The sequence below is a fragment of the Tinamus guttatus genome, unplaced genomic scaffold (assembly GCF_059628265.1).
Source record: "Tinamus guttatus ecotype Peru unplaced genomic scaffold, ASM5962826v1 Tinamus_guttatus_pri_ptg000601l, whole genome shotgun sequence".
In the NCBI taxonomy this organism is placed as follows: domain Eukaryota; kingdom Metazoa; phylum Chordata; class Aves; order Tinamiformes; family Tinamidae; genus Tinamus; species Tinamus guttatus.
This window is the reverse complement of record NW_028289135.1, coordinates 3,650,305-3,675,122: the sequence shown is the minus strand read 5'-3', so window position 1 is coordinate 3,675,122 and position 24,818 is coordinate 3,650,305. Positions and strand designations below refer to the sequence as shown.

Below are 24,818 nucleotides of genomic sequence, written 5' to 3'. Positions count from 1 at the left end.
TTATGACTCTTTACCACTGCAGGGGAAAGAAGTCTGAAAGGCTTGCGGTTTGGAGTGGAAGAGAGAGGCTTTTTTTAAAGCCACTAAATCACACTAAAAAATCTTTTTAATTGTTCCAACCCTAGAGCCAGTTTTAGGCAATAGGCGACCAATTAGATTATTAAAATAAAAATTTCTGATCACTGTCAATCATTCTAGTGCTTAAACAGCTCAAGTCCTTAAGATGATGATTATGATTAGGTGTCTACAGCTTTTTCAGGTAAACCTCCTTCGGGTAGTTACATGATTATGGGGATGCTTCAGTAATGCCACAGTTAAATAAGGCAGAGTTTCTGCTTTAAATGGAGTTAAAAATTTTAATTAGGAAAGAAGAAAAACATCACCCACTTACATGCTTCTTAAGTAGGAGAGGGTAGATCTGGAGCATCTATAGAATTTTGTCTCTGCGTATAACAGGATAGAGAATATTTCCCTTGAACAAACTTATGATTATTATTGCAGAAGAAATCAAAATCCATGATTGTCATCTGCAGAAATCCATGATTGTTATCTGCAGATTGTCATCTGCAAATTGTCATCTGCAAGGGACTGAGAACATTGCCAGGGTTGTGGAGAGATTCCTTCTCACAGAAGCAGGAGGAAGGCCGCTGTTTCAGACAAGGGTTGCACAGTGCCTTTACTGCCCATCTTCTCTTGCTTCTGGTGCTCTGGTTTGTTAGACATCTGGTTAGAGTGTGTGGTCCTCATGAGGTTCTTCAACTTTGCTGCTGCTTGTTGCACTTTATGTTAGTGTGAGACCTGCTGGGACAAGATGCCATGACCCAATTAAAATTCTTGTATATTTTGGGGAGATGATTTTTTCAAAAACTTTTTTTCCCAAAGTCGATTTTTTTCACTATTTTTTTTTTTTTCCAAAAAATAAGTGCGAGTGCCTACAGTGCACACTGGTTATGCGGCGCTGGCTGTGTGGCCAAGGCGTTTGTGCGAGTGTCTGGGATTTCAGGATGTTAGAGGGGTGTGTCCTGTGAATTGAGGCTGGCAGAGAAATGGCTTAACTCATGAAGGGTAGGTTTGTTTGTAGAAGCTTCTCTTTGCATCCAAAAGCTTTTCTGCTTTTTTCAGTGATATCAGTTGGCCTAACTAAAGACATGATGACTCAGTATGAGCAGGGAGTCTGTTTTATCCTTAGCCCGTCTTAGCCATGACAACATTATTTCCCGACGCCTGCAAGTTAGGATGATTGCATTTCTAAGGTGTTTAAACAGCCAGGGTGCAAGTAGTCTGAGTAACTACATTTCAACAGGCCTCGCTAAGGGCAAGAAGCTACATGGGCTCACTGCAGCATTTTCAACAGGCACAACAAAATCCATCTTTTCTCATTCTAAAGCATAAACTTGTGTGGCTGCTTATGTGGTGATAAAACCACTGCTCTAGATATACTTTCAAATCCTAACAGGTAACTTTCTCAGCTTAGAGTCAAAGCCAAATTGCCAAATATTTCCTATTCAACATGAATGTTAGTAACTAAAAGAGACTACCAGTTGAAAATCATTTACATAAGTAAATGATATGCATGTGCAGTGGGATATTGTAACCGATGCTTTCAAAGTATGAGAAACAGCACAAATCAGTAATGCCTATTTTGAAACCTATAGTATTTTACAGTACATGTAAATTTTACAGTATTTTACAAGCATGAAGTCTACTGTGAAATCATATAGCCAGTTTGTCCTTTATCCTGAAACAGGTTTCAGGGGGATAGGTCAGGGATATTAGCACTTTCCTACTCTCCTGTACTAGAGCTCTAGAAAGCTAGAGCTTTTGTGGAAGTAGCAGGGGAATGGACCAGTTTTTTTGCTTTTCCTCTGTCTGTACCAAGCTAGCAAAGCAACTTCCTGGAAGTTAAAGTACAGGGATCACTTTCCTCTGACTAACAGAAAAGCGTAATTGTCTCTCATTTATCCATTGCTCCATTGTCTCTTCCTTTCACACAGCCTTTCTAAGTCAGAATGCCTTCTCATACAGGTATATCATACAGTAGTATATCATCCTATGATTATATTGCTGACGTCATTTTAATGGTTTTTGTAAAATGATTAATTGTTGCAGTGTTTAGCTTTCCTCTTTAAAATGTTCTTGTTCTGATGTTAATGAACAAAACTCCCGGTGGTCATCTGCGCAGAGTGGCTCTACTTCACTGCCCTGTTTTCCAGATAGCCAGACGATAGAGAGAAAAGAAGAAATTGTGGGAACAGAAAAGCACTGTGAACAACTTCCTAAACAGGAAAGATCAGATGTACAAAGCCAAGATCGTGCTAGTACTAGTCCGGTGCTACCAGAGCCTGCCAAATTTGCAGCACTGTAAGGCCAGTTTACTTTACGATTTTGTACTTCAAAGATATGATGTAAGCTGTTTTGTTTCACTGAGTAGAAATGACATAAACTTTTAATTAACCTCTCTTTCTTTTTGTCTTATTGAGAACAAGAAAAAAGTTCCTCATAGTAGTTTTGAAACATTTTTGTGTCAAGTTACCAGGGCAACAGGCAAAGGCAGATTATCTACCGGGTAACTTCTCAGCAAGATAGTTCTGTCTTGCAAGTAATAAGTGGACCCGAGGCATCTGTACAAGATGAGCTGTCCGTGGATGCAATGCATGTGTTCATAGATGAAAATGGTGAGTTTCTGTAGCTGGAATAGTTACAATGTGTGAAGAAATTCCTAAATAAATCATAGACTCCTTATAAAGATATTTCTGTTCTTGTCTGTTACTGATGGTGTTTCATGTGTACATGAATGAAAATGGCTTAGCAGCTTCAACTGGGATCACACATAACCCAAGAGTTCAAAATACAACAGGAACCATCCCTCATCTGAGGTTTGCAACAGTCCCATATCTGCCAGAAGTCTGATGCATCTTCCACACATTATCTTTAAGGAATGCGTTTTAGGCATGTCTTTGCTGAAGAACCCATGGCATTTTCTGCCTGACGAGAGATTATGCCCTGGAATAGCTGGGCAAAATGTTCCTGTTTTAAGCTGCTGTGTTCTTCAGCTGAGTGTGAGGAGTTGCTGGCTCAGACTGAAAACTGTCTCTGGTAACACTGGGGTTCCTCTCATTCAGAGTCATGGTCTGCTACCTCTCTCAAGAGAATTAACGAGTGAACTAGACTTTCTCAATGCCCGTGCCTGGAACGCAGCTGCTCCATGGCTATTACTAGAGGCTGAAGCTGTGGTAGTTTGTTTGAACTCCATGTACTGCCCTGTGAGCTCCTGGCCAAATACCTCTGAAAGGCAGCAGTCCCCAAAGCCTCATTTCCCTTAAAGCTGCCCTCAAAAGCAGTATGGAAAGAGTCCAGCGGTAGCTATGTCCACGACCCCGGAGGTGTTTTCTGCCCTTTCCTGCTAGCCCTGCATCTCCTGGTGTGCTGGGGGGCTAGGAGCAGCTGGTGCAGGGCAACATGCTCTGTTCTCAGGGTGTGCAGAGGTGGCCTGCACTTCTTCCTGAATTTTTCACTGCTTTGCTCTTCCTGGCCTCACCTCTGCAAACTGAAAGGAAAACCCTAGTAATTTTGCATTTTGCAGTAAACTTATATTGGTGGATGGGCTTTTCATTTATTACACATACCTTTAAATGACTGTGGAGTGCATAAGCCTGGAGAAAATTGGTTTCTTTGAGTCCCCATTTGAGTAGGATTCCCTTTCTTTGCTCCCACGCAATGTCATACTCTTCACTGATAAAAGGAGTCAGATTTTCTGTATACTTTCTGTTTTTATTTATCCCAGGTTTCCAATTGTTTGAGGGTTAATTTGCTTTCTGTTTTTTTAGGACAAGCTTAACTTCCAAAATGAAATCTACATATTAGTATTTGTGAGCTAATATACATTTTCCATAAATTTTATGTCTAATACACATGATCACATCACATAAATGATTTCTTTCTCTATATATTCTAAAGGGGAAATTAGATCCTGTTATTTAAAGGCTGGCTGTCAGAAGGATGGAGGTTTTCGCCATCAGCTATCAAATTGTGGTTGTATTTCAAATGCTCAGTAAGTAATCTGTTTTTTTTTTAAATATGTTAGCGTTACCATTGCTGGAAGCTATGAAGCTGATTGTAGGTGTAAAAGATGCATGAAAGAGGAGTGCTGGAGAATAAATATGTTAATCTATTTTAGAGAAGTCAAAGCATGATTTTTTGTTCTGTGCTAAAACACTGACTGCCTTTTAAGAATACTGATATGAAAAAGTGAGAAAGAAAAGCAGAATTAGCCAGTTTGTTTTCCTTATTTTCTAGGAAAAGACAAACTCAAATGGAAAGATAAAAATGAGATTGCACATAAAAGTATGTAATTTTGGACTGTTATCAATTTATTCTTTAGCCTTGTTTTCCTGTTTATCTGCCCTTGCTTATTAGGTCTTTAGAGATATTACTGTTGTATCTATTACAGCCTGTGGACTCCAGCAGCCAAGCCTTTCACCTTGTATAATCTATACTGATTATTTGTCACTCTGAAAAAGTATCTGAATGATTTTCCAAGGGTCTTTTCAGAGTGACCCAATGAAATTCTGTATTTATTACTCAGATTTCCAATCTCTCTCATATGATCTGTTGCTATGCTTATTTGTAAAAAAAACCCAAAAAACAAAAAACAAACAAAAAAAACTGTTCATAAAACTTTTTATTGATTATATTTTTGTGTTATTATACAGCATTTTGAAAACGGGGGTGTGAATGGTCATTAATAGTATAGAAAATACTATTATTATTATACTATATATTTACATAATAGTGAATATTGGTCTTAAAACATTTGGCTTTCATTGGAGACTTTTTTAGAGTTTGGGACCTGTTAAGAACAGTGCTAACCTGTGAAGTGGAATGGCCAGAGACTACTGTTTTCTCTTGTATTCAATGGGGAGACATTAAAAAAAAAATCTGAGTTCATCCCCCATAGAAATGTTCTGGGTTTATTTAGCAAACTGAGAATGGAAGGTTTCAGTTGTGACCTTAAATTAGACACTTTGCTTTGGGGCTATTTAACTCTTCCAATTTTTTTGTTTCACCTTGTACAGAATACATTTTCTCTCTTGCTCCCTTCCCTCCATATAACTATGAATTGGATCTGTCCTAAAATCACAATTTTGGGTCCAGTGACATTTCTCAGTTAATCTTTCTTTTGCCAAAAAAAGAATAATTTCCATCTTGTACAAGAAGCTCTTCTAAAGCTGCCTTTGCTAGATGCTCCTGCGACATGTTTGTCTTCCTGTACTGTACTAGATCCTGGTTCGTAGTTTGTGGTTTGCAGCACTCTAGGTATGTGGATTATTTTTAAGGAGTCTAGTAGAGTTTGTTAAATAAAGCAGGTTCAGGTACTCTTGACTACCATTTACATACATGTAGTTTCTAAAGATTTGTACCTTTGTTAGAAAACTCAGAGCACAGTAACTGTGCAAACTGTGGAACAGAGCAAGTCAGCAAAAATGGCTATTAGTGGGTTCCTGGAGTGTTTTTGTTTAGAAGGCTGTGGGGAGGCAGGACACAAGCTTTTCTAAGAACAGAGCAGCATGAAGGAAAGTACAAAACAGAGAGTTCCCATGGAAAAAAAAGGAAGGAGGATCAGCAAGCATGAAGTGTGCTCAAAATTAGTTTTTGCAAGGGTAGTTTATAATGTGATTAGGTCAATCAGGTTGCAGCCGTTGGTTCAATCAGCAATTCCTGTTAGTTATGCATAGATTGAATGTTAACGTGAGAAGGATTTTCTTTGTTTGTTTTTCCCTGGCCTTTTCCTTACCCTTTTCCCATATAGAGGGACACAGAGTGTGCAAGTCAGATGGTTCTTTTTTTTATTTGTCCATGATTAAAGCTAAACCAAATAGTCCCAATTATTAACTAATAATACTTTATTACCAAAGAAAATATGAATACATAGAATAAAACAGAGCACATGGCATAATCAGTGACTGCCTCAGGCACAATGTCATCTGTCTCAACAGAGATTATTCCTTAGAGGCTGGACTTTGCTCTGATGGAGCTGTTCAGCATTAGGTAGGTTAAGATCACAGTGTACGAGTCATGTTTTGTGGCGTCATTGTGAAGGGTGTGTTACTTGTATATCCCATAAGCTTGTCTGTTGTTGCCTTCTCCGTTGTGCAAGGAGCCCATATCAACAAGACGTGCTGCTTTTGTGGGAAGGCATTAGAAAATAGACATGAAAGCATCTTGAAGTGGTGAGCCTATTTTCCAGCCCCAGCACAAAGCTAACTGAGGAGAAGATGAGGACTCCAAGACTTGTGAATACTGGAGAAACCCGCACATTCGTGTGCATGCAGCCTCTGGTGAGCCATCCAAATTGGATCGCATGAGTTCAAAGGATGCAGGAGAAAATGGCTGGACAAAAGAGGTGGCAAGGTTTTTCATGAGAGGGGTAGAGTTTTGAGCTACAGTGAGCTCAAATTTCAGAAACTGGAAAGAGCAAAGTCTGTGGAGAACAGGAAACCTAGATCTGCATGAATAAGTGTATAAGCTTTTACAACACGTTTTAACAGTCAAGCTTTGTTTATACTATTATGATGAAGCTTGCTCCCAAAGGGAAAATGTCAAACTGAGTTGAGCCGGTGGAGTAGTTATATTATGTGCATGGACTGTACTCTGAGGTCTTGTCTGCGGTAGGAAAATCATGGGATTTTGCCCCAGGCCGGGGGATGTCAAGAGGACTCTCATTTTGGGAGTGTTTTTCATGTGAGAAGCAACAGATCAGAGGTGCTGATGTACTTGGAGCTGTGGCAGTTTCAGGTAGCAGAGGAATTTGGGATGGAGGAAGGAATTTTGATTGGGGAGGGTATGAACTCTGCTTAATTTGTAAAGAATAGCCAAAGTGGCTTATTAAGTAACCGAAGGTAAATATTTTTCAAGTAAGTCAGGTGAAACTTGAGAAAGTAATTTGTTTTCCAGCAGGTAAAGATATTGTGTTGTGACTTTTTGTCTTTACTGTTCTTTTTGCTCTTTCTTTGTTTTCAGAATCTAGGTGAACAATCTGAGAGAGTGAATGCAATGGTTTTCATAGGATTTTCCCATTATTGCCTTATTAATCATTTCTAATATCATCCCTTAGTTTTCCCAAGGCTTATTGAGGGTTAGAATTGTTTCAAAGTGTCGCCATGTTTCTAGTCACTGAAACAGTTCAGCTCTTTTAATATTTTAAAACTTGAGTTAATTTTAAATGGAGACTTTTACATTGTAATGATCATCACAAAAAAGTATTTCCTTTTCCAAGTTAGCCCCGACTTTGGCAAGTGGTTCCTGATATCAAGTTTGGTGGTAAGTTACCTAAACTTTGGCAGGTAGCTGATCAATTCCCACTTACAGTCCATGCCATTGCCCTAGCCTCCCTTTTGTCTATTGTCTTGCCTGGGCTTGCTGAGGAATGGATGCCCTGCTGAGCTAGTTGCCTCCAAATCTGATGGTTCTATTACCTGGCCAACCTTACCTGTAGCCATAAACTGCTTGGCGACAGGCTTTGGCTAGATAGAAAACATGAACACCTGAATTACATTAGAAACTAGTTACAGAAAGACCATTTGAATCTCTTTTGGAGATGGAATTTTGACATAGCTTTCTCACCACACTCAGAAAAACTCTTTTACCCCATTACGCTATGATCTTTACCAGTCTTTCTTCCTCTTACACTGAGTTTTTTGTATGTGGGTTGCCTTTTGGAGAGGGAGCGAAAGATAAGAAAGCTCATGTTTGTGTAAAACTAGTGCCTGGCATAAGCATGAACTGCTGTGTTGCTTATTTTGTCTTTGACCAAAAGATTACTAGGTTTGCAGTTTTACCTCTCTTACCTGTATAGCACCATTTAAAGTTCCAGTTAAATTTCATGCTTTTGGATGAGTGATGCAAAGTAAATCAATCATAAACAATAGCACAACTCTAAACATATGAAGTGAAAAATGTATGAGTTAAAGCAATGTTAGAGGTGAATATTTTCAGGATCAGTAGAGCAATTTGCCATTGTGAAATACCTTACCTGTTACTGACACCTTCCTGTCTGACAGTCTGTGACAGAAGACAGATATTTCCCAGGAATTTCTTTAATTATTTTGAATTAAATAACTGAGTTGATTATAATAATCAGTTAAAGAGAGAAATGTGAGCTATCATATTATCTAGGTGTTACGAATGAAGTAGTATAAATACAGAACGCTTAAAACTCTAAAATTACAGAAATTGTATTTAATTAATTAATGATTTTTGCATCAGATTTTATGAACTTCCCTAGAAGAGATGTTAAAAGGGCCGTAAGGTGTGTATAAGTGTCAATGCATAAATTCTACAGGAATTGTGTGTTCTGTATAGACTTGCTAAATCAAGCTAAAAAATCTTCAGAAACATTTCTTTGCGTTACTAAGCATGCTGTCTTTGTATATTGAGGTATCAATATTTTTAACCCTGAGTAACACAGCTTTCTTTAGTGCATGTTTGAAATATGGCCCTTTTAAGGATTCCTTTGACATTTATTAAGAGATTGATCTGTAGGAAAGCTATTGCCGCCTGGCTTCACTTCAGTGAAAAGCTCCGTTTAATTAATGAAAACTCTTGTGGTTTATTTCCCAAGTGCCTGATTCCAAAGACTGTGAAAACTGGTCATTGAAAAGGATTGATCATGTATTCAGTGAGTGGGGTGGTCATTTCAGATTTCAGGAATGGAACTCAGAAGTGTTTCCGTATGTGTGTTCTTCACTTATGTTGCAAAAGACAACAAAATGTAAATTTGCAATAAACTTTTCGTTACTTTTATAACACAGTTTATTATTTTGATAGTTTTTATGTAATTCTGCTCCTACCAGAAACGTAATCCAATTTTTGTGTGTAAAATTGCATTTTTAGTAATGAAAGGAATAAATGCTTGGAGAAGGGAACACAGCATCCTGTATCAAAATACAATTTTATTAAATAACTGGCTAGATTTGCATGACAATCACAGAGCAGTCTAAAGATTATCTACTCAGATTACCTGTTCTTTCTGCTTTGCCATTTCAAATAATTCTGTAAATTTTCCCACATAAAAAATAAACTGTCCAAATTTTGCATGTTATTGTAAGAGCCTGAAGCAGTTCCCAGGCAAGGTACCATGATGGCCCTTAAAACTCAAATGCATTCTTTCCTTTGTAAGTGTTATTGTTGATTATCATGGTGCATTTTATTTTGCCATAGCATTTTGACAGCTAATGTGAAGGAATTTATTTTTGAATAAGGGCTAGATTCATTTGCAAAAAAGACTTTTCCTATGCTCGGATGTGTTGCAGTCCATCTCTGACACGTCCGCGGATACTGAAATCTGAAATCTGAAATGAGAACAGGTAATTAAACATCCTTGAGGAGCCTGCCTGCATAGGGTCATGCTAGATACTTGTTATTACTTAAGGATATGTTGGAATCCTTATATTTGTTTCCATTAAAAGCGTAGCGCTTCTTGGTGTGTAAGCACAGGTATGTGCTATGGTTAACTGCACTTCCAAGAACATAGAGGGTGGTCCACGCACAAGAGCCTTTTGTGGGTTTGTCCATGTGAACCCAGGAATGATTTCTGTGCAGCTGAAAAACCGAGACGTGTATAGCTCCAAGGCAGAATGCTTTTGTGGATTGTTTTTTTTCTTAAGTTGGAAAAAACTGAAGGCTGCTTTTTGAGGACAAGCCAATTCTATGTCAAATCAAGTATTAGATCTTCTAAAGGCAACTGAAATTGTGCCCGCACAGTCTTTGTAGGCATTTGAATATATGTTTTTTTCTTTTGGAAATGGTCTAGGGTTTAGAGGTTATGATTTACAAGAATACTACTATACTGCTTGTATTCTTTAGCTTGTTTCCTTCTCTCCAGTATTGAACTCCTATGAAGGAAACAATTTTGAGAACTTCCAAGTCAGTGCAAGATGCATCATTATACGCACGCATAGATTTTAAAGTGATAGAGCTGCTGCCTTTTTGAATCATGACTGGTAAAAATGTGGATAGTTCCAACATGGATGCAAAAGCACTTGGTTCATTCTAATGTATGTGTAGGTTTAAGTGGTAGTCCTTTAGTTGTCATTTCTCACTTGTCTGGCAACACTCAGTAGTAGCCATAAATTGCATGACAAGGCTGTTGTGTGGTATATAAATAAAAAACTAGAATTTAACATAAATAGGTAAGACAAGCTGGAGAAAAGTTAAGTATGGCATGCAACTGAAATATCTGAGAAGTGGAGCAGGGAAAATAGTTTGATTTACCCATCCCTGAGGAAAAAAAAGATTCTTTGTATCTTACCCACAAGAATCCCTTTCCTGCTTAAGTGATAAATGGGTTTTCGTTTGGAGTCTATTGTAGTTTGTTGCATATGTTGATCAAGTGTTCTGGTATGAGTGTTCTACTTAATAATGTATCCAGTTTTAAATTTATGTAATAATCTATAATAAAGTTGCATAGATATAATTCGATACATAAAATCATATGTTTTTTAATTAGGTATGTTTGCTCACACATGCTAACACAATTTATGCATTCCTTTTTGCACTAGCTGTGTTCTTGGAGCTCTGAGCTCTCCTCTTTGTTAGGTGGGGGCCCTGACACTACAGCCTGGCTTCTAAGAAGCCTTGTTCTATTTGGATTTAAAATGCCTTCCAGTACAGGTAGAGAACTGTTCTGGGAAAAAAAGAAAGAAAGAAAGAAAGAAAGAAAGAATCTTCTGCTTAATTTGTTTTGTCTGTTTGTTTTCATGATAGATTTTTTTTCAGCAACAGTAGGGCCATAGGCTAAAACGAACTAATTGCAGCAAAATAGTGAGTAACAAGTCCTAAAAAAAATAATTTAAGCTACCTGCCAGCATAGCTTTTAGATGATGCAGAGTGATAGAGTTTCTGCCCTGGGCAAAGAGAAGAACTTCGGCTCAGTGAGTTAACGTGTTTGATTTACATTCAAATGCACGAGTAAACTGCTTTGAGTGCTTTATGCTATATGAAGGCATCTATCTGAATGCCTTAACAGAACTGAATGTCTTCAGCGTAAATGCATTAATACTTCAGTATGTTCATCGCTGGAAAAATCACTAAACCCCCTAGGAGAAGAGTGGTCGGTTTGTTTGTTCGTTTGTTTTTCCAAATTATGTCTTAAAATGAGAAAATGCCATATCACTGAAACATTTTTGTATTTCTCAGCAAAGTGACCAAAGTAACAGACCATCTCTGGCTCTAGCAATGGGCTGCTGACGGGTGATTTCGTAGGGTTGCTTTGACATGTTGTACAGTTCTGTAACAGAGCAATTTTTAAAATAGATGCAACAAATGCTGTACAGTTCATTTTGGGATTCAGTGATTTAAGATGAGCTGTTCACATTAAATGTGATTCTCCTTGAACACAAGTAAATGTGCCTGTGTGTGCACACTGAAAAAAGAGGTGTCTGAATTCTAACAAAGGTATTTTCTTACCATTGGTGTTTTCTTGTTGGCTTTCTATATGCAAGGAGGAGCAAGAAGCGCTTTTGTTAGCTGACCAGTTGAAATCCTTTCCTGGATTTTTAGCTTTTCTAACCTCATTTTCACTCCCTTTAATGCAGGATAGGGAAGTGGGGGTTTTTGACAGAATATGAGTCTGAGAGATTAAAGGAGGCTGTGGTGCCACACGATGGCAGCAAACTCCTGTTCAGCCATAAAAGCTGCTGTCGGCCTTTGCGTTTGGGCCTTGCTTCTCTCCCTTCCCCCATCCTTCCCTATGGAGAGCTAAAGAGGATGCGCTCAAAAACTCATCCAAGATAATGGAACAGTGGATGTTGTTATTACATTAATTCGAATAAAGCTGCATCTTCTCAAAAGGCACCATCTTGTGCATTGGTTATTATGTTCTGTTTGCTTTTAAAGTCGTTAGTACTTTTGTCTTTGCTCTGAAATGTTGTAGGCTTATATGTTTTGTTAACTTAGATGCTTATTACCAAAATAAAAATGTGACTACAGAGAAATCAGGGTATAGAGAAGCAAGAAGTAACTGCGTGGATGCAATTCTTGCAATACAGAAGTAAGGAGACAAGGGTACCTTTCTGCCCTCATATTCCCTGCAACACTATTGGTAGGATATTTTTTAGGGCTTTTCCTTTCATGTGTAATACCTACTTTAAAATGAAGCTTATTTTGAGATCCAGTGCAAAACTTTAACAGTGACCTGATACCCTTTTCTGTCTACTCAGTCAACAAATTAATACATCTAGATAATCTATTTTGTAAATTTGAGTATTTGATCTTATTAGCATTAGGACTTTGTGCCTCTCTTCTCTCAGTTCATCCTCTTCTGAAGTACATGACAACCTTTGGAGTGTGGCGTGTCTTTTGCCACTGTTCAGTAGTTTAAGGTTGGGGCCTGTATTTCCCAACACTGTTAACAGACCTTGCCCCTTTTAACTGGTGTCCTGGAAAACGGGATCTGAGGAGCATATGCGACCACCATTGAACTAAAAATGAGCAATTTTGTCTTTTTTTTTTTTTGGTACTGAAGTCCAATTTAAATATTTTCAGAATTGATTTTGTAAGTTGCAATGGCAACAGATTATTTTAAGATAAAAGAAACTCATTCAGACTATTTTCATTAGAAATATTTCTGCCTTCCTGCAATTGAAAAGCAAATTATCCACTTAAGACATCATGTAGTTTATATTTATATTTTATAATATATTTCTAGCTAGAAGAAATATCAGAAGTCTCCCCAAATCCTGCTGTGAGTAGCAAAATGTAAACTAGATTTAAGAGTAAATTCGTCTTTAGCTTGAGCTCCCCTTAATAGGAACCATTAAGTAAGTTAAAATATGTGTTCTGAATTGGTAATGTCCTTTTTGAAACTACTAATGTACCTACAGAAGGACAGTGAAGACTACCTGCTCTTCCCAGATTTTTGATATTTGCTGTTATCAGTTTGATATACAATCCTCAGTGATGCTGACTTCTGTATATTGCAATTTTCTTGTGTATTATAAGTTGCTTTTTAATTTATAAATCTTGTTATTTATTGCTGCAATTGGTAACTAAATCATTTGCTGTTTAAAAAGAAAACTTTTTACGGCTGGTGGATTCAATTGAATTTGAAGAGGTGTAAAAATGGCAGAGACATGAAGTGGCAGGGGAACTTTTTTACGTGAGAAGGAGTAAAGACTTCTGCAGTGGTTCTAGGAAGATCCAGTAATGGGTCAAGTAATGGAGGTGCATTCAGGGAATGTATTTCAGGGAATACATTTAACGTCAGTTCAAATACTTATGTTAGTACATCACCTGACTGTTTTGAAATGACACAGAAGTGAGAGAATTTGGAATTCCCACGTTGTTGTTAGTTCTTGTACTGCTTGCTCACTCAGTTCTTCATTCAGGAAGGTATTTGGAGTGCACTTCAGACCATTAGCTGAGAAGTGATGGTCCCTTTGATACACAGGGAGCTTCCTGCCTTTAAACTTCCGTCTGGCTTTTCTTGCACTGTCACAGCCATTGCTGCATTGACTTAAGAGGGTGATGCTTTTAGTGAGTATTACATACAGCTTTTAGCTGTGGCATAGCTGTAGAGATTTGTTACGTTTTGTTATGGGTTGCAGTGACCCAGGCACTGGTGCCCAAAGTAGCCTACTGGGATCTGTCTAGTTTGGAGCACAAGAGGAGCATGTTTTCCAGCAGGTTATTTGTTATTGTGACTGTTGTGACATTTGTTAGAAGGTTACCTGCCCAATTTAACCTTCTCCTCTATGCCGATTAAAATGAAATTCAGCCAAGCTCTACAAAAGAAATTGATTATCCAGGGAATTCTTTGTAAATGTGCAGGATGCTTTTCTAATGATTTTATTGTAGGAGCTGCCCAGAATCCAGGCTGGCTAATCCCCGACAAGGGGCTTAGGCTGGGTTAGATTGGAATGGCTTGTGCCACATTGTCGGCAGTATAAAGACATACTGCTAAAGAATAACAGGAGAGTCAGAAGGAAGTTTTTTCCTGGGCTGCATAGTTATAATAAAATACTGTGACTGTTGCAGGATTCCTCAACTCACTTATGTTTACGCAGTGTTCTCATAAAACTAAATTATGAGCCAGAAAAAAAATCTTAACCTTAGAATCAGTTATCTGTAGAGGGTGCTATATACCTTTTGCTTTCACTATACATAGATTGTACGCTTATCAAGTAGATATATTTAGTTATTTTTTATTCAAAATTTAGTTATACCTTTGCTTACATTGGTGATGCAGTTTACTGTAGTAGATCTTGATATCAGTAATGTATTTCTGTAAGGGAACAGATTTTCCACTCAGTAAGATTCCACATTATACTGTCATCAGCTTTGTTATAAAGATTTTGTGATTAGAGAGTGTTTCCTCCTACTTACATACTGTCATAAATGTACAGAATCTCATTTATAGGCTTTCAAAAGCACAAATACCACCGTCACATCTTACTCATGTTTGTTGTCAGTGCGGTAATGATATCCTCAGACAAGATACGCAGCATCGGAGTAGCTCCTTCTGTTGGGGAGGTAATCAGGGAGGTAATAGGTGAATGTGAGAGGAGGTTGTGTGAACAGTTGGGACATTGGGAGAACAGTTGGAAGAAAAACTATGTAGGAGAAAAACAGAAGGTGGTTTGGGCATTGCTCTTCTTGTAACTCTGCCTTCCCAGCTCCTGCATCCTAAGTGCCTTGTTCGCCCTCTGAAGTTTCTGACTTTTTCTCACAGTTAGTGTCCAGCTGTTTATAGCCTTTTCTGCTATTTGCTGATAGGTTGAACTATGAATTTTGCTGTGGAAAGAAAGCAGAAAACAGACTGTGGCCTCTCTTGGCATTTCAGTTATCTTGATGTCTGGTGGGAGATGATTTGATCTCAAAGTTTATTCTTGGAAGAAGTCTTATGAGCCAAATGACTTTGATTTCTGAGAACTGTTAGAGCAGAGTGCCCGGGGAATATCTTGACATATCTATCCATCATTCTGCCAGTTTTGTTCTTGATAAACTTGGGATGAAAGGGATGGTCCAATTTAGAAATACACTTAGCCCCACTTGGCTTTGGTAGAAAGATAACTGAAAAAGCAGAAGGTCACTGAAGATTAACTCTTCTTTTGGAGGCTTATAGTGAATAGTTACTTGTAATCCTCCACTGTTTTGCTGGGCTGCACGGTATGCAGGAGTTCCCTGAGCAGCATTCCTGGATATTCTGGGCTAGACTTGCATTTTGCCATCTGGGAATAGAGAATCCCATGGCCACTCCTGTAGTGTCTGTTCGCCAGAGTCCCGGCAGGCACCTGCATAGAAAAGGAAGGGGGCAGCCCATCTGAAGAAAACACACAGACAAAAATAAAAAAACATTGCCTTTCGAGGTGGATGAGGTTGCCCTTCAGCAGGACTCTTCAAAATATTGGGCATTTTGGGGAACTTTCTTCCTTAGAGACTTGCCTCTAGACTGCCTGACCCTTCTACCAACATAAATCTGGTTGGTTAAGATACAAGTTCTTGGATCAGTCCCTTCACTTCTCCACTGTTTTGTTTTTGGCTGCTGACGAGGTGCTATACAAGACTTGCAGAGCAGATGTGTCCTCTTCCCGATACCTGCCTCATGGTTGAGGCATCAGCTGCGTCATGTGGAGCCAAGTCCCTGTTTCTCAGCACTGCCCAAAGGAAACTTGGCGGCTGCCCTGACTGTGTGGAGCAGCCTGCGCTTTTGCCCGGATCCATGGCTGAAAGCAGTGGAGGCCTTAAAAAAATAAACTGCGTGGCTCAGGGTGGCTCCTGTGGGTACATCCTGGGGCTGCTGGAGGTCCCTGTTGGTCCAGGCAGAGCTGCAAAATCCTCAAGGGCGGAAAGAGAAGGCGGGGGGGGGGGAAAGAAGAAAGAAAGAATCAATTTCAAGCTCTGACTGTGTCAATTCAGCCCTGTTTCTAAGAAATCCAGACACTGAGCCTTATCCCAGCACAGCCTTAGCCGTAACAGCTTGAGTGAGTGGCCAGTAATGTGCTGGGCAGCCTGGTAACTTTGTGAAGGGTTGTGAGACAGGCTTTGGAGATGGCCCCCAAAGGCAGGGAAGGTTATGCTCACTAAAATTACTAAGGAGGCTTGGGGGCAAGTGTAGGATGTGCAAGGAATGACTTTTATTCTTCACTCTGCCACAGATCTTGTGGATGACTGTAAGCGAATCACTTTCTTCCTGCTTATCTTTCCTCTGTGGAAAACAGAGGTACTGCCTACCTTGCATGAGGTAGAAAGCTCTGAAGACTGCGAGCAGCCTGGATCCTAAAGCAGTAAAAGCCCAAGGCAGGCACCGCAGGCAGGGGAGTAATGAGCTCAGAGCAGGAGCCCAATTTATAAGCCCCGTTTGGAGCCGAAGAAGCAGGAGGTATTAAAAATAGGCCTTTCCCCCAAGTAACAATTATTAAATTTCAATATAGCTCTTGCTGAGAGCCAGTCGGTCGTATCAGCCTGGCAGAGCTTTCCCGCAGCTCAACAGGTGCTCCTGCTCCCCCAGGTTTCCTGAAGCAAACGATTTCCGTGCTGGATCTGCAGCACAAAGCAGTAAACCTGGTGGGGGGAGGCCAAGGGACAGCGTCTTGCCCAGGGGCCTCCTCAGGTAAGTTTATACACCCTACCCCTGGTATCAGGGTAGTGTGTGGTTAGGTGTGAGCTAGCCCAAGGTCACCTAGCTCACGTATTGTAGGCATCTTGCTAGAGCAGAAAGAAGCTCTGTATAACCTAAATTCGCAGTAGGATAAATTAATACTCGCTGAGTTCAGTGTGGCTGAGGCTCAACTAGTTTTCTTCTATAAACAAACTTGTTTTAAAGCTGCTTCAGGATCTCTACAGTAGCTACCCTTCTTTTCTGTGTTGCAGACATGGACATCTTTTGACCTGAATTATGGGGGAAGGTTAACAAGAGGAGAAGTTTTACAGTCTGTTACTAATACAGCAGTGTGCTTGGGAGAAGCAGAGAGTTGTAGAGATGACCAGAAAAAGAATATGTTGTTTGTGGTATTCATCTTCCAGAAGTTGCAATGAGTATTAGTGATCTTGCAGTAGGCCAGACTGATGTTTCTGGAAGTTAACTCCTGGACTAGGCATCATGCCAGATGACTCTAGATGTATACTGTGCAGACACCCAAACCTGAACTTACCATATGGACTCCCTTTGCAGTCAGTGAACAGCAAATGCACTTCTGAAGTATGATTTATCTTAGGTGTTCATCCTAGGATGTGAAAAATCATGATGCGGATGGATCTGTTTCTCTGTGGTAAATGCTATAAGCTATATATCTGAATCTGAGTGGTAACTGCTTTAGGAGCCTGGGGTAGCTTTCAGGTAAGAAAGCTGTAATGTTTCAGAAATACGCAGAAATGTTCCTGTAATGTTTCAGAAATACGCAGAAAGTGCTGCTTCTTAAAACTCTCATCTCTTTTTCCCCTCTACACAGTGAAATACAGTTCAGCTCCTCTAGTACTACCACTTCAGAGAGCCAAGAACCATCTTCAGGTGATCAAGTGGCAAGCGCACTTCAGCAGCAGCTCTTACTGATGGTGGCACGAAGGACCCTTTCAGAAAACCCACGGGTACATTGTAATATCTCAGTTTCTAGCATTTTGATAAATTTCATTTAAAAAGAAATGCTGCAGACTTGCTGATGAGATATTTCTGTTGGTTTTATGTTTATTCTCAATACTACTCATTAGGGAGGATTTGTTTTACTCTGCTGCAGTTCAGCTGTTTTCCTACTGATACTGAGTAGTGTCTTAGAGGTGGATGTCTGTTGCAGAGTGCCAGAGCCCCCTCCCTCAGTCAGTAAAAGAAAAAAGGACCTCACACTTTAGTTTGTATGGTAATGTGTGGACGTATTCAAATTTGATAGTATTTGGGGTTGATGACCAATGATGTGGTCTGCCTTTGCAGTTCTTTTCACAATAATGTTAACCTTCTCTTTTGTTCCAGAGAGTGTTCTAGTTTGATCTTTATGTATAATAACCTTAAAATGCCAGTAAATTATTCTTCATCTTAGGTTTTGAACAGCAGCTACAAGCTTAAAAGCAAAGTGTGTAAAGGAACCTGTTTTAAGTTATAAATCAGGTAATTGTCCCTGTATATTATGAATACTTCGGATTTGGACAGAGACTTCTGTCTAAATTCTCAGATATTTACCAGATACTTTTAATTTTGTAAATTACTTGTAAATTAGAGAGCAATTATCACTCTTCTTTGGCTTCTAGGAAAACTGCACCATTAAAAAGTGTATTGCTCAAGACCACCCACAGTTTGGCAATAGGGCCAAGCAGTAATGTCATGACTTCCTGGTTTCTGAATTTTTATTAAATATGAAATCCTGAGCCTGTGCAAGTCAGGAAAAGGTTTGTCATTGATTTCATTGAGGCCAGAATTTCAGGCTGTCTCTTGACATCATATAAATTTATGAAGCAAAGTTTTTATAACCCTTTTTGTGATAGGAAGCACAGTTTAGACTTAGTGATTTTCCCAAACATACAGTCGAAAAATCTAGTCTGGCCCAAGTACTGCAAGCTTTAGGTAATTGATTTTATCGGTATTTTACAGTTCCTCAGGAGCCAATGTGTGCACTTAACTACTCAGTTAAATGTTCTGAGTGCTAAGCAATTGGATCTTTAGACGTTTTTAGTGGACTCTTTGCCACTACTTTTTTTTTTCTTTTTGTTTTCAATAGAAGAATAGAATAGAAAAAAAGGAACTAATGATTGCAGTTGATCTGAATTTCATAGTATCTTCTATTGGCATGTGGGACTAAAGAGAAACAGAACTGTGCCAGTATTAGCAAATATCATATTAAAAATACATCTTAAAAAAATAGTGACTTTTTAAAGTGTTAATAGAAATATTAAGTTGGGCATATTTGAATTACTCTTAGGTTTTAAAATCTCTGTAGCAGAGAGAGTGCAATCTATCTCAAGGCTTTTATATTACTTGGAATTGTTAATAAATGACAGAATGGCTAACAGCCTATCATTCTGTTGCACATCTGAAAACACAGGTGAGTTGCTGTCCTTTGCTAATGTTAGCTGAGCTACCAGCCATTGAGTAGATGTGCACTTTTAGTCAACTGGAGGCAGGAGAAACAGCGTGTAATCCTGAATCTTCTTCACTGAAGCTTAGGCTGATGTATTTTACCTTGTTCTTGCTAACAGACTTAGAATATCAACAAGTCTGTTCCTGTGTATCAGTAGTAATACATGAGGCCGTGATATGTCAATTATGTGTAAGATTTGTTTTCCTGAAACGCAAAGACCTGTTAGAGAAAAAAACAGTTCCTTTGGTCAAGTGGACAAGTATTTCAAATATCCGTGTTTTGCTTACAGATACAATTCAGGAAAGTGATAAATTTCTTTGCATGAGAATGATATAAAAGGCATTCTGGGATTAGAATGAGGATGGAGACAGCCAATAGTTGACTCACAAAAGTGATATTACATAAGAAACTGCCTAGAAATTAGAAATATTTAATATTTTTAGGATGGAATCAAAATATATTAACTCCCTTCTCTGACTAGGAAGGTTTATCTCATAGAAATAATTTAAATGTAAGCATTGCATGCAAGCATAGTATATATGCTTGTTATGTTGATTAGTTATCTTTAAGAAATGAAGGCTAAAGGGAGGTAAAAATATCTCCTAGGCTTTACACTGGTTAAAAATCTCAGTGAATTCTTTTTTCAAAGAATTTGTGATGTTTTATTTTTCAGCAGTGGGTTTTTTCATAGAGCCTATGATTGGTGTGTTGGAAGGAAATCAATAGTTTGCAGTGGTTTTGTTTTGTTGTTGTTGTCCAGCTTTGCAGAATGGCTCCCTCCTCATGACTGTGGAAGTAATGCAGGTGTAGAGTTGAAGATCTGAAATGCCATAGTTCAATCTGAATAAACCCTTTTCAATACTGCTTTATGATTATGTGAGTGTGATTAGCGAATCATACGCTAGTGATGTTTGCATTCTTTGTGTTTGCAATTTTCCCTCTTGCTGTTCTCGAAGATGCACACCTGATGTGTCACTAAAACCATCTCAGCAAAGAGAAGCAAAGCTGCAATTCTGTTTAGGAGTTGACAAGTCACGTCTCTAAAACTTAAAGCCTGTTTGAATTCTTGGTTTGAAACAAAGATTTGTCTTTTCATGTGGTTTTGTGTTACACTGTAATTAGTCTGCCACATAAAAAAGTCCTTAAAAAAAAAAAAAACCTCCCCAATGACAAAGTAAGAAAAAAAAGAAAGTAGTATATTGGAAGCAATGCGAGTAATGTGTTTAATGAATATTTAATATCCGTATTTGTATTTAAGGTGTATTACCACTGTTGAGCTCAATGATTGGTGTGACTCCTATCCATCTGCAAAAAGTTAGGCTGGTGCTGAAGTTAGGCTTTCTTTTTTTCTAAAATATAATCAAGAAAATTACTATGCTTCCAGTATGTCTTTTAAGAAACAATATCTGAAGCTTGATGTAATTTCTGAACTTGTTTTGCAGCCAGCCATATATCAATACGTAAGAGTGTTTTGTTTATTTGTTTGTTTTTAAAGCAACCCAGTCAGGACCTTGAGGAATCTTCATGTTCTTCAGTACAACAGAAACTGAACAAGCAGTTTTACAAATTTATTATATTTCCTGGCAAATGGATTAAAGTCTGGTATGATCGGCTTACCTTGCTGGCGTTGCTGGACCGGTAAGCTTTCTGCATGCAGTTGTGTGTGGTATTGCAGTATACATACATATATGGGCCTCTCCATGTCCACAGAACTAACAGCGTCAGCCACTAGAGGAGCAGAGAGTGATAGTCTTGTTACTGTCTCACGTTCGGGTCAAGTAGGTCTAATTTGTGCTTAACTAGAAGAAGAGGGTTTTTTCAGACCTTTTTTTGTTGTTGTTGGCTAATCTTCATCTTCGAATGGACCCTTGGATTCCTGGGGGCACCAGGCCTGTGGCATTGTCCTTAAATTTGACTGTCAGGCCTTGACTTTGCTGCCTCTGTGCATTCTAATGAGAAAATCAATGTTTTGTGCAAAAATATGGAACGGTTCCAGGGAATTGCCAGCCAAGTAATTCAATCTTAAAAAAGAAGGAATTGAGGAGGGGATCTTTCAGCTTCTGCCTCTGTTCTAGCTCACCTTTATTTGTCGAGATATTTTTTTTTTCTCAGCATCTCTCTAGTCTCAGTGTCACTTGGCATCAACCATTTTGCCACTTCTTGCTGCTGTTAGATCCCACCTTGTGTTCTCTGGTCTGCAAGCCACCTCAGCCACGTTAACCTGCAGGCCTCTGGACTGCTGACTGGCTTGTCTGCGGCTTGATCCCTGCTTTTGGGTGGCTCCACAGCACTGATTTCAGAAGACAGCTTTCATATGCTGCAGAAATCAGGCTATATAGTTAGGGAGCTTAGTTCTGTAACAGCTACTTTCTTATCTATGGTGTCCTATCTGTGTGTTTCAGTTGCGTGGAAAATACCTACTGATAATTTTTTTTTTTATGGCCTGAATATTAATACTGTTTTTTTTCCTCAGCTTCCCTGTTGTAATGTGGCAGATGAAATGAATAAAACATGAGATGACATATTTTGTCTTTCATTCAATGCTTTGCTGTCAGATGTATATTTTAAAGACTACAGGGGTATAAACTGTCATTTTGTTTGGTCATCTATCACTTTTTTGCTACAACAGTTTTCATTAAAAGAATGCCTTATTTCTATATTAAAAAGTCTGATATGCTTGAATACATGCTTTAATATGCATTATAGTAAAATCAGCTCCACTGTGATAGCCTATCCAGGAAGGGAGATTGGGAGGATGCTGATATGTACTGAAAGACAGCAGTGACTGTGCCTTTTGTCCACATGTTTTACCTGCCACAGTGGCAAAGGTGCAGCGGTGAAGTGCTCTTCTACATGGAGATGTAGTTTTGGGAACAGAACCTCAGATCCAGTAACTTGAGATCTTTCTGGCACTGACAGTTTATATCAGCTGTAAATGGGCCTGGCATGCTCTAACAAATATAAATATTTTTCCTCTTCTTAAAGTACTTCTGTTTTATTCATATAGGACAGAGAATATAAAGGAGAACGTATTATCTGTTCTTCTAGTAGTTCTTGTTTCACTCCTTGGATTCCTGACCCTGAGTCAAGGCTTTTGTAAAGACATTTGGGTTCTGCTGTTTTGTCTTGTTATGGCCAGTTGCCAGTATTCTCTCCTAAAGGTAAGAAACAAGTCCATACCCAATTGATGAATTCTCTTCTAATTTCTGTGAAGGTAAAATCCTGTAAGCAAACTTCTTTTCTGTTTTGTTTTTAGAGTGTTCAGCCTGATCCTGCTTCACCCATTCATGTAAGTCTCAGCCTGCAGAACAAGTCTTTCAGTTTTATTATCGCTTCTGTACTGCAAAGCAGTTGGCTGTTCAGTGAAACACAGATATAGGTAGTTTCTGTTGCATGTGGTTTATGAAAACAGGCCTGTGACTTTGAGACTTTGTTCTACATTTAATTAATTTTAGGTTATTTGAATTTATCACTGCTATTAGAAGAATATTTTTTCTTTAAGCTAAAATGTACAGTAAAAACAAATGCACCTGGACTAGTTAGCTGAAATTCAATCCTGTGGCATCGGACCAACTTTTTCTTTGTTTTCTGTTAAGTGACTGAAAACAGCAGAAGTTCCAGATTAGCACCTCAGTCATTGATCCGTTGGGACTTTAAATCTTCTCCTTTTTTGAGATTTTATTTTTTCCTTTTTTTTTTTTTTTAACCTGGTATTGCTGTTGTGTTCTTTATTAGCATTACTGGATCATCAGATGACATAGGTTGTCATGTTATAACATGAGCACTGTTTCTTTGGTTGGGGCCTGGAGGGCTGTCAGCCCTGTGAGTGAAGGCAGGCTATGGGAGTGTGTGCAAGGTCTTCAGCAGTATAGTCAGTGCTTTGAGAAACTGGTCTCTAGCAGTGACAACCACCTTGCAAAAATACAGTTTCTTACCCAGGTTTTTCCTTGTTATAGGACTCGTTTAGGAGTATCAACCTACAACTGCAAGCTGATCTGCCATCAATAGGTTCATTTTGTCTGCGTTTTGATTTGCAGACATCTGAAAACAAGTCATGGGGCCCCACTTGCATTTACCCCTTCTGCCAAGATGCTACATTTCTTATTTAGCCCCTGGGGTCTTTCTGAGGATCCCTCTCTTCCTTCAGGCTTCCAAAACAGCATGTTGAAAACTGCAGGTCTGCTGGATTGTTTCCCTTTGACGGGGAGCAATTATTTTTGTCAGTTTAAGGGCTAGAAATACTGGTTCAACTTGAAATCAAGCTTATTTCCAAATATATGCTGTATATTATACTTTATTTTCCACCCTGTTCATTATGAGGTGAACTTACGGTATTGTTGGTTATAACACGTTCACAGGCAACACATGTCTACATAAAAAGTAGAGAAGTATTCCTACCTCAGTAAAGAGATGGGAGTTGCACAAATTAAAATCAGATTGTCTGTCAGTTCAGCTAGCACATATCTAGACATAATAATGTAATCAAATTGATTGCTTTTACACAGACACTAGTAATGTGAATATTTTTAAAGTGTATGACAACCGGTTTTGTTAAAATTTCATTGTAAGCCTGTCTAGCCCACATTTTTTTGTAGTATTGAAGACAAAACAGCTAATGCAGTTTAATCAAAGCATTTTTTTTGTGCAGAATCCAGGTTAGCATTTCAAGCTCATACAACAATATTGTTAGAAGTATTATTCATCCTATTTTCTTCTGTGTGTCATGCAGCAGCACAGTAAAATAATAATAGATATAATTCCATCCTCTAAATGGTTTGCTAAAACTTTTATCAGGAAGAGTTCCAGGCTTTTTGGTGCACCTCAGGAACTCCAAAGAAAATGTAATTATAAGAGTTTTTCTACACAGGGCTTTAAACAGGGAAGGCATTATAGCTGAAATTAAGTGGGAAGATTAACTATTTTTACATTATTATGTCTTTGTAACACAATAGGTATTAATAAAGGCTTGCTTGAGCTAGTAAGAGCCATTAAAAATAAGACAACAAAAAGGACAATATACTCCATGTACTGTTTCATAAGTCATGTGACTACATTAAAATTAAAGAGAAATAACATCTCTTGGTGCTAACGTAAGGATGCAGAACAGGGAAATTAAAGAATGATCAGTACCGTGTCCATGAATGAAAATGCAGATGAGATTTTTCAGCATGAAATAAACCGTTGGGAACCACAGATTTTCACACTGAATTAATTTCTATTCCTGGATTCATGAGTAGCCTCTAGTGCCTCGCGTTATCCATGCCTGGCAGGGAGGATCCAAACTTACTCCCTATCTCTCGCAAGCAGACTTTGTTACTGTTTGATGTGGCTGCGTCGGCGCGAGCCTGCACCGTTTGAACAGACTGCTTTGGGAGACTACCCCGGGAGCTCAACCCAGGGCCCAGGGATGCGGAAGGCTTCTGTTCTGAACTCCTTCCAAGAGGCAGCCTGTTCACTTCCTTGTGTCGAGTAAGAGGTTGTTGACTAAACTCCCCACGGTCTCGTTCAGTTTTATCAGGGATGAGGTTGTTTCTTCACCCTGCCCATCTGAGTTGATCACTTGCCTTGTGCACAAGGCCTACAGTGCCTTGTGTCTACACCATAAGCGTGAAGTTTCAGCACATAGGAAAGAACCTTTCTAACTGTGGATCTTGTTTTGATTTTCACCGGTGTTACCATTGTTCAGAACAGCCTTGGAGGTTAAGCTGGGACTCCCTGTTTTCTGCAGCGATTACCAGGTCTGTGGCAGCTACCTGC

At 38.9% G+C, this 24,818-nt stretch overlaps 1 protein-coding gene across 1 annotated transcript in view; it reads left to right on the top strand.

Annotated features, from left to right (window-relative positions):
• Nucleotides 1-24,818, top strand: part of PCNX2 (pecanex 2) — a 138,929-nt gene that overhangs the window by 18,123 nt on the left and 95,988 nt on the right. Inside the window, exons 6-12 of the mRNA XM_088534837.1 lie at nt 2,214-2,361; nt 2,530-2,675; nt 3,958-4,051; nt 17,448-17,583; nt 20,557-20,699; nt 22,069-22,222; nt 22,318-22,350. Of these exons, the coding sequence (XP_088390963.1) occupies nt 2,214-2,361; nt 2,530-2,675; nt 3,958-4,051; nt 17,448-17,583; nt 20,557-20,699; nt 22,069-22,222; nt 22,318-22,350 (854 nt within the window). The remainder of the gene's footprint in view (nt 1-2,213; nt 2,362-2,529; nt 2,676-3,957; nt 4,052-17,447; nt 17,584-20,556; nt 20,700-22,068; nt 22,223-22,317; nt 22,351-24,818) is intronic.